The sequence below is a fragment of the Catharus ustulatus genome, chromosome 15, assembly GCF_009819885.2.
Source record: "Catharus ustulatus isolate bCatUst1 chromosome 15, bCatUst1.pri.v2, whole genome shotgun sequence".
In the NCBI taxonomy this organism is placed as follows: domain Eukaryota; kingdom Metazoa; phylum Chordata; class Aves; order Passeriformes; family Turdidae; genus Catharus; species Catharus ustulatus.
In genome coordinates, this window is record NC_046235.1 from 17823659 (window position 1) to 17837059 (window position 13401).

At 57.8% G+C, this 13401-nt stretch overlaps 1 protein-coding gene across 1 annotated transcript in view; it reads left to right on the forward strand.

Moving 5' to 3' along the window:
* The first annotated feature begins 5965 nt into the window (after positions 1 to 5965).
* Positions 5966 to 13401, forward strand: part of PPARGC1B (PPARG coactivator 1 beta) — a 40952-nt gene continuing 33516 nt past the window's right edge. The window contains exon 1 of the mRNA XM_033073555.1: positions 5966 to 6110. Within this exon, the coding sequence (XP_032929446.1) occupies positions 6027 to 6110 (84 nt within the window). The 5' untranslated portion in view covers positions 5966 to 6026. The remainder of the gene's footprint in view (positions 6111 to 13401) is intronic.

Genomic DNA, 13401 nt, shown 5'->3' on the forward strand with positions numbered 1-13401 from the left:
GGGGAGCTCCTGTGTGAGGAGAGCTGCTTGCAGCATCCAGACACTGCCTGTTCTGGGGGGATGAGCCCCACAGCTGCCATCACCCACAAGGGGCCGGGGGACACCCTGGGACCGGCCCTCAGCACTTCCCAGGGTCTCTGGGATGGGCCCCCTTGGTCTCAGCCATGGGGAACAAGCAGCCAGACACCCAAGCAGTGTCAGCTCACCCCGAGCTCCTCAGCAAGAAGAGCTCTCCATCCTCCTCCTCATCCTTCTCCTGAGGCTCAGGGGCTGCCTGGCTGCCGGCGATTGCACTGTCAGGACATTAATAAATAATTAGCCGGCAAACTTCCACCAGGGAGCTTCGTTTGCTTTCCTCCAGTGGTGCTGCCTGTTCAGAGAGTGAAAACCAGGGGAGAGCAGCTATTCCCAGGAAGAGGGGCTGGAGGGGGTGGCATTTCCCCAGCCAGGCTGGCAGCTCCCCAAGCTCCTCACAGCTGACTTCACATTCCAAAGGGATTCGGGGGGAGGAGGAGGAATAGGTAAAATCAATGAGAACCTATTTGGCGGGATAAAAGAATGGTTTTATTTATAGCACTGGCTGGAGCTGGAGTTCTCCTGCTCAGAGAGACAGTGCTGAGATGCTGAGGAGCAGCAGAGCAATGTCTGCACAGGGCTGGGAGATGCACAGTGCCTGCTGCCCACCCCCATCATCCAGCCCCCAACTCCCCAAAGTGCTGAGGGCAGCTCAGCAAGGCGGGGAACACCTGCAGAGGGGTTTCTGCTCTAACAGGGGGTGCCAGGAGCTGAGCACCAGCCCCTCGTGCCCAGCCAGGGCTGCAGGAGCTGGGGACACTGGTGGCCAGGCACTGTGGGGGATGCTCAGGGGACAGCTGGTGACAAGGGAGGAGGGGGTGCTGCGAGATGGAGGCCCAGGGACAGACAGAGCCAGGCTGGCAGGCTGGGAGTCACGAGCCAGGAGATGCCCATGGACATCCCTGCCAGCAACAGCTGCTTGGGGAACAGCAAGTCCTTGCTCAGCAGCGCTGCAGATCCAAAGCGTCTCCCTTCACTGCTCGCTGCCTTGGCCAGCTCTGCTGGTGCAGGGGGATCTGGACCTGCTCTGGTGATCATAGCATGTCTCAGGGATGAGGAAGTTAAAAGAGAGCAAGGAAGAGATGCACCCAGACTCTGAGCAGCCTCAGGGAGAGGCAGGAGGGGTTGCCCTGCTTGGAGCCATCAGCAGAGGAGGATGAGCCACCTCAATGCCTCTCACTCCTCCTGGGAGCAGCTGGCAGCAGGATGGGGGATACAGGAGGTGCCCCAGCTCCTGGTGCTGTCCTGCCAGACAGGGATGGGCACTGAAGGCAGCCCAGGCAGCACCACCAGGACCAGAGGCAGCTCAGCAGGCAGGGATGAGGCCAGTGGGGTGACATGGATGGGCTGTGACAGACACTGCCAGCACAGTGAGAGAGATCCAGAGTTCAGACACAGTGAAAGGGACACGAGGGACACGAAGCGGATGGCACAGCTCCCAGTGGTGCCACAGCTGACTGGTGCCCTGTGCCAGGCTGCTCAGGGGGACACGGGGGACACCGACCCTGGGACAGCACGGGGCAGGCTCGGGCTGCAGGCTGGCATGTCAGGCAGTGCAGAAGGAGCAGTGCAAGGTCTCTGACAGCGTGTTCCTTCCCCCAGATGAAGTGAGGTACAGGATGAGCCGAGCGCCCTGGGCTGTTGCCAGCCTCTCATCCCCAGGCAGAAGGGGCCGGCTGGCCCTGCTGCGCCAGAGCAGCCCGGGGAGGAGGACAGGCTGCTTCAGCTGCTGTGGGTGTGCTGCTTCCGTGGACAAATGAGTCACTGAGAGTGCCATAAGGACTCAATGGGCATCCTGGTCCCCTGCTCAGCCCACACAGCTGGTGGGCAGCGTGAGCCATCGTGCGGGAGCCTTCCCTACCCTCTGCTGCCTGGGCTCTGCCTCTTGCTCCGGGAAATTCCCATCTGTTTCAACAATGCATCCACAAAACCCCCTTCTTGCTCCTTTGTCATCACATTAATCTCCTCCTAGGTTTTCTCTGCAGTATCTGCGTGGATTTACCTCTACAGTACACTCCAGCCTGCAGTCTGGGAGAGGAGCAGGCTGCAGGATGGGGCAGGTTGGAGCCCTGTACAACATTCCCTGCATGGGTGCATCCCTCCAACCCTCAGTGCTGGCCACAGGCTCCTCTGAGGGAGCTGCAGCAGCCTCTGCTCCAGGGAAAGAGCTGCAGAGAGCCTGGCAGGGGTACAGGGTGGGGAGGGACCCTCTGCTGGGTGCACTCCAGGCCTGGGGGGCTCAGCCACAGCCCAGGCAGCATGTCCATGGTGCCCAGGTGTGCACTCTGCAATGATGCCGAGGGGATCTGGAGCAGGATTGGCAACCTCTGAACTGCCAGAGCCTCAGATCCTGGACAAGCTGGATCTCAGAGCCAGGAGCCCAGCCAGCATTCACTTGCCCTCAAAATCCACTTTTGTTTCCTGGGTCCCTCCAGCCCCAGGGGCCAGTCCCTCAGTCCTGTGGCAGAGAGAACATCAGACTTTCACTCCTTGCTGACCATGAAGCACAACAGAGCCCTCCTGTCACCAGCTGAGGAGGAGGAGGAGGCAGCAGCTCCCAGGTGCACACAGCTAATGAGGCACAGAAAGCGTGGAGGCAAAGCAACACTCTGTCCCCGTGCTCGTGACTTCAGGTGAAGGATGAGGCTGAGCTGGGAAGGGAAAACAGAGCTCGTGGAAAGGAGCCAGGCAGAGAAACTCATCGAAAGCCAGGGCATGGCACTGCCAACTGCTGTGCCCCAGGGGAGCTTGGGGACACCTTCCCCTTCAGCTGCCCCAACCACGGCTCACAGGGCTCCTGCCACCACGCCAATCCCTCCCATTTCACGAGGGTGCCAAGCAGAGAGTGTCACCAGGAGCGGGGCTGGCGGGGACCCGCCGGCTGCCGGGGATGTTGTAACTCGGAGGAGCCCCATTTGCCGCTGCCTCTCACTGCCCGGTCCTTACAACATTTTGCCATCCACAAACAGAGGCAGCTGCAACGTGAGAGCGAGGGCGGGCGGTCGCCTGGCCGGGGTGGCTCCTGCCCAGCCGGAGCTCATTGGCTCCTGCCCCTGTCCCACGCCTGGCCTTTGGCAAGCTCAGGCTACCTTCAAACCCTGTCCCCTGCTGACCGCTGGCCCAATGACATTACTCACTCGCTGTTGTTTTGAAAGGACATTTGCAAGCTTTTCCTGTTATATTTTACCTCGGTAATGTTATCCCCAGCCCCTCCGGGCTGAGCATGGAGCTGCTGCTGTAGCAGTGCCACGGAGCGCTCCGGCTCAGCTCAGGGTGGGCACAGGGGGTTTAATTCTGCTCGAGAGTGGCTGACACCTCTTCGAGTGAATAAATACAGAGAGCAGCAGAAGCTGGAGCTCTGGCAGCTGCCCTGCTCTCAAAGCTCAGGGTCTGGTTGAACAGGAGAGCTGTGAGCACATGGCAGAGCTGCCCGGCTCCTGTGTTTGTGTGACACAGTCACTGTGATGTCCCATTGACACCACGGCACTCCAGACACCATCCCTGCCCACCGCAGGTGTTCCTGAGGCTGCCACATGACCGACTTCTGAGAAGGTGGAGACAGCAGCACTTAAAACATCTTGTCCTCCTCCGCCTCTCTCCTGGTGCTTCCGAAGCCCTTTTTATGAGTGTTATTCAACCAATTCTGCAGAAAGTGCAGGGCACAGGGAAGTGCTGTGATCTCCATTTCACTGGTGAAAAAAAAAACCCAAAAGGCACAGAAAAATGCTTGGATTGTGCAAAAGTCCAGAGCAGTCAGGAGCTGATGTCAGGCAAGTTAACATCAACTTGCAGCCACGTGAGCAGCTGTAGTTCATCCTGCAGGACCCCACTGAAACCCAGAAGCTGTAGAAAGTCCACTTGGCCAAGGTGCCCCCCTTGTGCTCTGCTGTCCTCTGTCCCCCTCCCATCACAAGGGCAGCCTGACCCCAATGTCACATCCAGTTGAGCCTGCAGGGCTGGAAGAAGCCCTAACGTGTCTGTTCAGAGGAGAAATGGGGCAGTGCAGGCTGGGCTTTGCTCTCCTCATGCTCCTCCACGCTGCTGCCAGGGTGGGTGTCCTGCAGTGACCACTGGAGGCTGGGAAGGGCTCATCTCCTCGGGTTAGATAGCAAGCGAGGAGGAAATGTGCTTGCACACAGACCAGAAGGAAAAAGGTATTTCCGTAAAACCCAGCTATGCACAGCTTGATTTTCGAATGACAATTCGCAAGTAATTCCCACGAATGTCACTTCCTACTTGAGTGCAGCTGGTGCAAAGGAAATCACGAGATACTCAACTGCGAACCTCTCCTGCAACAAATTCCTCCCAAAGGACTACTTTTGTGGTGAGGCCTTCCAGCCCTGCTTTTTGCCCTGATGGGGCAAACATCCCTCCTGTTCTCAGCTCATCTTCATCACTCCATCGTAGCCTTCATCACTGGTATGTCCTGCAAAGGAAGGAATCCACATTGGATGGGTCACGCTGGAATTCAAATCTCCGTCTTCAAGGAATTGCACATGGCCCAGAGCAAGGCAATTTCCTCCCTTGGCCCTGCTGACTGTGCTGTGAATTCTGGCAGGGCATTCCAGGACCCAGGCCTCCCACCCAAGGGAAGAGAAGTTTCACTGCTGGCAGGGCAGCCGGAAAAGCACCTTGGGTAAGTGTTTTGGCACTAGTGAACAGTAATTAGTACTAGAGTGCACAGCAATGAGGAAGAGTTGCTTTGTCCCGTCCCAGTAGTCAGGCCACCCTGGTCTCCAGCTCTGATCAGTGTGACACAACAGGCTGCTGTCCTTGGCATTGCCTTTGGTGCAAGGCTTGGGATCAACAGGGAAAACCCAGTGTTGCTACATTGCACCGTGCTCACAACATGTCCAGAACCAAAGGGAGGCCAAGAGGGAATTAAGAGTGGCTGGAAACAGCTCTGCCTTTGAAACAGCAAAGAGAACACACACGGGCAGTGGGCCTTTCCTGCCAGAGCCTGGCACAAAGCTCCCCACCCCGATAGCTCCACATCACTTTGCTCCATCAGCTCTTTGCAGTGACCCTGCAGGGCTCCTAGGCAGTCTGAGGGGATTCAAGGATCTGGAGCCATTAGGCTGCAGGTGTTGCCTCTGGGTTGGTTGTGTATCAGCTAATTCAGGCTGCAGTGCCAAGCCCTGCTCTTTCCCATGTAATTGCTACGGGTAAGTAAATAGAACATTCATGAGACTTTTGGTCCCATCATTAATTATTTCTGAAAGGGCTTTTAGGATACGCCTCAAAACCCCAGACAGAAAGATGACGTGCGTGACATCAAGATGCAAACAGCGGCAGCTGAAACGAAAACAAGGAAAATCAGATCTTTTGCTCCTTTTTACTCTTTACTGCAGTGCCCTAGTCCCACTTGTGAGCCTAGAAGTGACCCCAGGCCCATCCGAGACAAATCCGAGATTTATGCATCTCCACATGGGGTGATCTGGGGACTGCTGAGAGGTGCCTGGTGCTGTTGGGTGCTCCCACTTTCAAACACCGGCGATTTTAAGGTGTGCGCAGTGGCCTTGCTCAAAGCGGGTCCCCCCTGTGCGTGCATCCCTGGGGAAGACACTCCTGCAGGAACTACGGGACACTTTAAAAACCCCACCGAGAACCTGGATGTGCCCCCTGCTCTGCACGCAGCACTTCCATCTCCAAACTCAGCATGCCCCAAGAGGCGTGCAGCAGCAGCGGGCGGCACCGCGCACCCCATCTTTAACGGGGTGGCACTTGCAAGGGGCGCACAAAGCGGTGTCCGCACATCCCCTGGGGGGGTCTCTCGCAGCGATTCCCCCCCGAGCCGGGGTCCCGCACCGCGGGCGGGGGCTGCGGGCGGGCGGGGGCTCCGGGCGGCTCCGCCCCGGCGCTCCGCGCTCCCCGCCCCGCCGGCCGCCCGGCTCCCGCCGCCGCCGCGCCTGCTGCATGCTCGCTGCTCCAGCCCCAGCCGGAGGTGGAAGATGGCGGAGCCGGGGCCGGATTGCAGCTCTCTGCTCGATGAGGATCTCTCCTCCTTCGTCTTCAGTTACCTCGCTGACAGCCAGGTAGGGAGCGCGGGTGGTGGGGGGGGCTGTGCTGGGTCCGCGTTGCGCTGCAGCTGGAGGGGCGGAACGGACAGACGGACGGACGGACAGACCCCCCCGCTGGTTGCACACCGGGGAGCAGCCGGTGTGCGGGGCAGGCCGTGTGCGGGGCTCTGCGGCGCTCCGGTTCTGCCCGCGGTTCGGTCCGGTCCGCACGCCCCGGGCTGTGCTCGCCCCTCGCGGGGCTCCCGGGGCTCCCGGGCGGCCGCAGCCCCGCGGCCCCGCCGGCGCTTTCAGCACCACTCGCACGTGGACTCCCATACCCCCCCCATTCCCCCTTGGGCCGGGGATTTGGGGGGGACAAGTTGATGGCTCCGTGGGTTTGGGTACAGAACCAACCCCCCCGGGTGTTGCAAAGGTGGGGAGGGGGCGGCGCGGTGCGGGCGGGGATGGGGGGGGATCCGCAGGGGCTGCTAGAGCCGGGCTGGGGGATGAGTCATGCCGAGCGTCAGTTCCACGCATACGGGCTGGGATCTTGGGGGATGGAGGTTTGGGGAGGAAAAGGGGGGGGTGGTGCGACAGCGACAGGGGTCTCGGTGCTGCGAGTCGCCCGGCTGCAAAATGTGGATGGGTTGTGTTTTGGAAGGAGCTGGGTATTAAAATCAGATTAAGGCTCCTTGGCAGCTCCGGCGGGATCACGAGAGCGAGCCGTGCTGGCTATAGGGCTCGCATGCTTTTCCATTTTGGGGGCTGCAAGAGAGGCGCTATACAATAAACCGGGCAGGAGCCGGGGCACGCATTTCGCAGTCGGCTTGATGAGGCTGCTGCAAGTGGGAAGAGTTTTCTGTAGTTATGTATCATCCCCCCCGACCCTTCACTTTCATAACCAGGGATTACAAAATAGCTCAGATTGTGCAGCGAGCACATTCATCCCAACCCTTGCTCTCTCCCCAGTTGAGCCCCGCTGTTGCCAGCAGCAGGAGCGTGTTGTGTGTTTGTGGGGAACAGGACGAGGGCTAATCCTGCCGCCGTTTGGGTTCAAAACAAACAGCCTGGTAAATCAGATTTGCCCGCGGTGCGTGTGCCAGACAGAACCAGGCAGGGCTTGCCACCAGCCAGATTGATGTAGTCCCAGCACCCCTGTTCTCATGCAGCAGTGCCAGAGCGCTCCGGCTTGGCACGGGACCGGGGGCAGAGCAGGGGGGCAGGCAGCCTGGCTTCTTAACCAAGAGCTGCTGACAGCTTGATTACAGCAGGAGGGTCAGCAAAGGTGAGAAGTGGGCCGAGGTTTTGTAAGCAGTTTGTGGGTTTTTTCCATTTTGTTGTTGCTGGAGGAACCAGCTTGGAGGGGAGGAGGCTGGTTGTGTGGGACACTGTCCCTTGGAGCGGGCTGCTTGTGTGGGATGCCATCCCCTGGGAGAAAGGCTGCAGCTCCCACCAGCCCCAGTGCTCCCTGAACAGGTGAAAGTTCCTGGCTGCACTTCCCTGTCACAGCCCTCCCGTTCTCCACGCATTAACCACGACGTGAAAAGCTCTTCTGGTTGCAGCACGTGCCTGGAACCTTGTTTCCCTTTTTTCTTTGCTTTTTGGTCAGCATTTGATGTGCCAATTTAAGAATCTTATTCCAAAAAGGGACTGCTAAGGGAGGGAAGAAAAAAAAATAAAAATCCTATGAATTATCATCCTTCTCTGGTGTGAGCCCACCATGTTGTGAACATTCCCTGGAAAATTTGGAACTGTGAAATGGCCTGTGCTGAAATGAAACCAAGTTTATGAAACGTGGTTGGCTGTGTCCCCTGTTTTCTCTCCCTGTCCCTGGCGGGCTCTGTGCTGGAGGGAGCAGCACAGGTAGTGCTGGCCGAAGTCTGCAGGTGTGGGAGGAGAGGAGCAGCGAGGGCAGCGTTGCAGCTCGCTGCAGCTCCTGTGCAGCCCCTCTGTGCTCTGCTCTCTGCAATTCCATTTCCTCTTCTGTCCCCATGTGCGCTGAGGGGCTCAGGGCTGGGATGGGAAGAAAAGAGAAGAAGGAAAAAGGAAGAAAAAACAGCACCCCCCCAGCTATGATTTGCATGCATTTGCTTAAGAAGCGCCTGAAGTTGTAAGCATGTGTTGTGCTTGTACCTTAACCTCTGATGAAACTGGGGGAAGGCTCCAGCCCTGGCTCTGTCACATGCTGCCTTCTAACTGGGAGCAGGAGGCGGGCCGGGCTGGTGCTGACGTCTCTCCCCATTACTACTCTGCTTACAACTGGGTTACTGACTCCTGTGTGGAGCCCCAAAGCTGCTTCCCCAAAAACCCCAGCGCTCCAGCACGAGAGCAGATTGTCCTGACAGGCTGCGGTGTCTGGAGGCCACGAGGTGATGAATGGCAGCCGTTTCCTTCGTGGAAATTTTGAGGAACTGGGACTCTGCTGCTCTCTCACCCATGCTCCTCCCCAGTCCTGGCTTTTGCAAGAGGTTTTGGTGCAGGTGCCAGGGGATGCCTGCCTCTCCAGGGAGGAGTCCTGGGCGAGGGGAAGGTTTGACAGGGGTATCTGCATCAGTCCCTTATTCATAAGGGTTTGTGCTGAGGGTGCCTGCTAACCTCTATTTACATATCGAGGACAGCGATGATTCACGTGGTACCTGCATTGCTACAGAAAGAAAATCAGGGTTTTTCACTTGATGTCTGCCTTTCTCCTGCCAACTCTTTCTTTCCTTTTTTTCCTTTTTTTTTCCTTTTTTTTTTTTTTTTTTTTTTTTCTGGCAACCAAAAAAAAAAGGCGATTTTGTTCTGCTGCGCTTCAAAATGTGTCATTTCTGGGCCTGCTTAATCCATTTTGTGCAACTCTGCTGCTCAGAGGTATGAAGCTGGTTGTGGCTGGTTCATCTGCTGGCACCAGGCACTGGGAAGTGCCAGCCAGGCAGCTCAGCTCTGCCGAGAGCAGCTCTCAGCATCCCTGCGAGAGGCTGGAGCGCTGTGGCTCTTACGGCTTCAATTCGTTTAAAAACCCCAAACAAAGTGCAGCAGGGGGGAAAATTAAAAAAAAAAACCAAAAACCCAGGCTGCTTCTCAGAGGGATGTTTAAAGATCACATGAACTGAAATACAATATTCTCTCTTTAACTTCCCAGCCTCCTGCTAACAGCTTAATCCATCGATGAGTGCAGGAGGCACAGCGAGCCCGCGCTGGGTTGGCGTTTCTGGTGATGTAGTGGGGATGCATCCCTAATTTCTGATAGTCCTCACTGAGCTGACCCATATCCTGCTTTCTCTGTGGCTTTTCTCTCAAAGATTTGGGGTGGGTTTGGACGACAGACGGCCCGAGGGCCTGTGCAAAAAGCATCCTCAGCTGCATTGCTGCAGCGTGGGTCGAAGGGCTGCTGCAGTGCCAGGGCTGGAGAAGGCTGAAGTTTTCTGGGAAGCAGGGTGGCTGTGTCCTGGTGGTTGTCACCGTGCTGGAGCAGGGGTTGGAGGGTGCTGGGGGTGCTGGTGGCTGTCCCCACCCCAGCAGAGGCTGCGGAGGCTGGCGAGCACAGCAGAGTCTGAGCTGAGCCAGGGGAGAGAGAGCAGCCGGCAGCAGCAGGAGGGAGAGGAGGGCTGAGCTGGAACCTGCCTTTAGAGCATCTCCACACACCTGCCTGCCTTCCCCCCGGGATTCTGAGCTGTGTTCCCCACCCTGGCAGTGCCCCAGGGGTGCCCCACACCGGGGGTTTGCCCCCACCTGCCTGCTGCACATCCCTGCCCCGCTGTCATGCCGTAATGGAAAGGCACCTCTCCAACAGGTGAATAATTAAGGGCTCAACGAGGGCCTCCAGCAAAGGGAGCTTTGTGAGGGAGAGGGATCTCTCTCACATTAACCTTTCCAATGTCAAAAGCCTTTTTGTAGGGAGGAACTCCACTTACACGAGCTCTTTGGCACGGCTGGTTGTCTAATTAAAAATGCTTGGGGAATGCCCCTTCTCCTGTTTTTGGGGAATGGGTGCCATGTCCCTGGTGCAGGGCGGGGGACAGCGGTGTCACAGGCAGGCTGCTGGCAGATGGTTTGTTGGGGTGCCAAGGGCAGGAGCCCAGCAGGCTCTGAGATCCCCTTTGGTGGGGGGCTGTGGCAGAATATGGGAGCTGCAGTGCTGTAGTGATGGGACAAAGTGAATGGATTCAGACTGACCAAGATAGGGTTGCAGGAGATATTAGGAGAAAATTCGTTCTTCTGAGGGTGGGCAGGCCCTGGCACAGGGTGCCCAGAGAAGCTGTGGCTGGCCCTGGATCAGCTAGTGCCCAAGGCCAGGTTGGATGGGCTTGGAGCAGCCTGGGACAGTGAAAGATGTCCCTGCCCATGGCAGGGCATGGAATAGATGAGCTTTAAAGTCTCTTCCAGCCCAAACAATTCTATGATCCCATGAAGAGCATGATTCCCCCTGGCCAGCACATGCCAGCACCATGGAGCCTTGGGGACATCCCTGGGTTGTGTGGGGCCAGTCTGCACCACCACAACCACCACTTCTGTGTACCCATGGCCCTGGCGAGATGGTGTCACCAGGACGAGGGCCACCATCCCTGTGGGGCTGTGCAGCAGCGGGAATTGCTGTCCCCAGAGCTGTGGCAGCACAGGGCCCATGCGTGTGGCACTCGGTGGCCACCACGGCGGAGCCGGGCCCGCGAGGCGCTGGCAGGGCCTGGCCTGCAGACACCTCCTTTGGAGGAATCAACTTCAGGCTCCCGCAGCTGAGCCCTGCTCCATGGCAACCCGGCTCGGGCTTATATTTCTCGTGACTGCTTGGCAGCCTGAAGTGATTTAGCAGGGGGGGATCTCTGTGTGCGCTGGAGCCGCCGCCAGCAGCGGCGCGGCCGTGCCGGGGTGACCGCCACGCTCCGTGAGGGGCTCCAGCTCCGGGGGCACACCCCAGCAGCGGGCAGCCTGCAATGGCAGCACCTCCTGCTGCCTGCAGAGCATCCCACACTGAGCAAGGATGTTCTGTGCTTGTAGTGAGGACTAAAGGTTGGAGTTAATGGGGCGGGTGGTCAGGTGAGGTAGTGACCTATTTCCAGGGGCACCAGCGCTGTAGGCACTGGGTGATGCTCCAGCCAATGTGTTTCCCTTCCCTTATCGCTAGGCCGTTCTGCTTTTCAGCACTTTTCCTGAACTCTGGCTCGCAAAATATTATTTATTTATTTATGGCGGTTGGTTTTTTTGGTGGGTTGTTTTTTTTTGGTTTGTTTTTTTTTTTCCTTTCAATAACGGGAGCTTCCAAGAAACGCCGAAGGACTTTGCACAGATCCGGCTGCGCTCAGGGTTTTGTCAGCCCTGTCCTTATCCAGCCCCATCTCACTGCACTTCCCCACGTGGAGGCAACAGTCAAGGCCAAGCTGCTGCATTAAACCAGTTCACTTCTGAATTAACCCAGGGAAAAGTAAAAGCTGGAAATCTCCCTTGTCCCTGGAAGATCTGGAAGCCCTCCCCCACCGGGAGGGGTTCTTCATGTGGCAAGTGTGATATCTGCTGGTGGGGGATGTGGAGGGGCTGTGGCAGCCCTGGGGACACATCCAGTAGCCAGAGTAACCTTTGATCTCTGGGCAGCAATGTGGGGCTTAGGGAAAATACTTCCCTTATCTCACATCCCATGTCCTGAGGCGAAGCCTGCAGGCACTGGGAGCTGGGTGGGCACCCCAGCACCAGGAGCTTCTTTGGGGGCAGCATGGTGATGCTGAAGGGTGCCAGGAGCTTTTTACATCTGTGCCCCCTCTGTCCCCACAGCCCCCTGCCCACCCAGCAGTTGGGATGCGGACACAGGCTGGACAAGGGCTGATGTGACACTTCTCCCCTCCCCTGGGATGAGCACTACATGCTTTATATGGATGTTTTTGTGCTGAGGTGGCGCCTCAAGCTCTTGCAGGGACTACAGTTGCAGGGCAGCAGCATATCTCTACTGAGATGCATTTTCTGAATTCTTCCTGTGGCCCTGTGGCCGGGCCAGCACTGCAGCCCCTCTGCTGAGCCAGCTCACCCAGGCCCCTCGGTTCCTGTTTCAGTTTTTCTGAGTTTGGCTCAGAGAACAGAAGCTCAGCGCTGCTGTCACTTCTGCTCCTCTCTTTGTCTGGGCAGGCTGCAGGACCTGCTTTGTCCCCAGCACATGGGGGGAGCGGTGTGGGAAGTGTCATCCTTTCACCCCCGCTGCCAAAATTCCCCACCTATTCCCCGAGGAGCCCTCATTTCCTAATTTTCATGGACGTCAAGAGCAAGGAAATCCTGTGGCGAGGGCCGAGCGTCCTGAGCAGGGCTGTGGGGATGGAAGGAAGCCCAGCTGCCTCTCTTCATGTTTGTTCTCCTCCCTCCTGCGCCGTGCAAGGGGGGATGTGGCTTTCACAAGTGACAGCTGGGGACCTGGCTGTCCTGCCACGAGGTGACCCAGGGCTGGAGCAGCCCCAGCTGTCCCTGGGGGTGCAGGGGAGCTGCCGAGCAGCATTTTTGCTGAGCCTTTCTTGCATTTTTTTTAGCCGAGTTCCTAGGTAGGAGGGAACCGCGTTATTATTTTTTCATGAAGAAAGTGCATCTGTAGCTGCAGGGTGTTCAGGAGACTGCCATGACCCCTTTGCATGCACACAGGGCTGGGCTGCAGCCAGGCTGGGCTGGAGCTGAGACCAGCACTGGTCACACCCGGGCCACAGCTCTGCATGTGCCAGGGTGACAACGAGGAGCTGGAGGTGACAAACGTGGCACTCACAGCTCTCCTGGAAGGATGAAGCAGGGCCAGGCTCTGGCTGGCTCTGTCTTTACCCTGCAGAGCCCAGACCCTGTGCCAGCATGGTGACACTGGTGACCATAGAGCTGATGGCCGTGCTCCTTTGCTCTAGGTGTGCTGCCCAGGCAGAGCCCACACTCCTGGGCTGGGAGCAGGGCCAGATCCCACTGCCCGTGGGTGGGACTGGGGCTTGCAGGCAGAGCTGGCCAGGGGCTGCAGCTGGGCTGATGCCAGGCGAGCTGCCAGCACCCACTGCTGCCATGCACAGGGTGCTCACTGGGCACCAGCACCAGCTGAACTTTGTCCAGCTTTAATCCTCTGCCCTGATTTCTTGGCACTTTCCCTGCCTCGGTGCAAATGTTTGCAACTTCCACGGCCCTTGGCTTCCAGCTAATTAAACTTTGCATTCCTGTTGGCTCCTTGCAAACTGAGGTTGCTGAGGTGCTTCCCTTTGCCCTTGTGGCTCTACCAGGTGTGTGCAGCTCAGGGCCACCTTCCCACATCTTAGTGACACGAGGATTTTAGAATTTTCAAACCTCCCCTCCACCAGCATCAACGCCAGAGCTCTGCACAGCTGGAGATTTAAACCACCAGCAT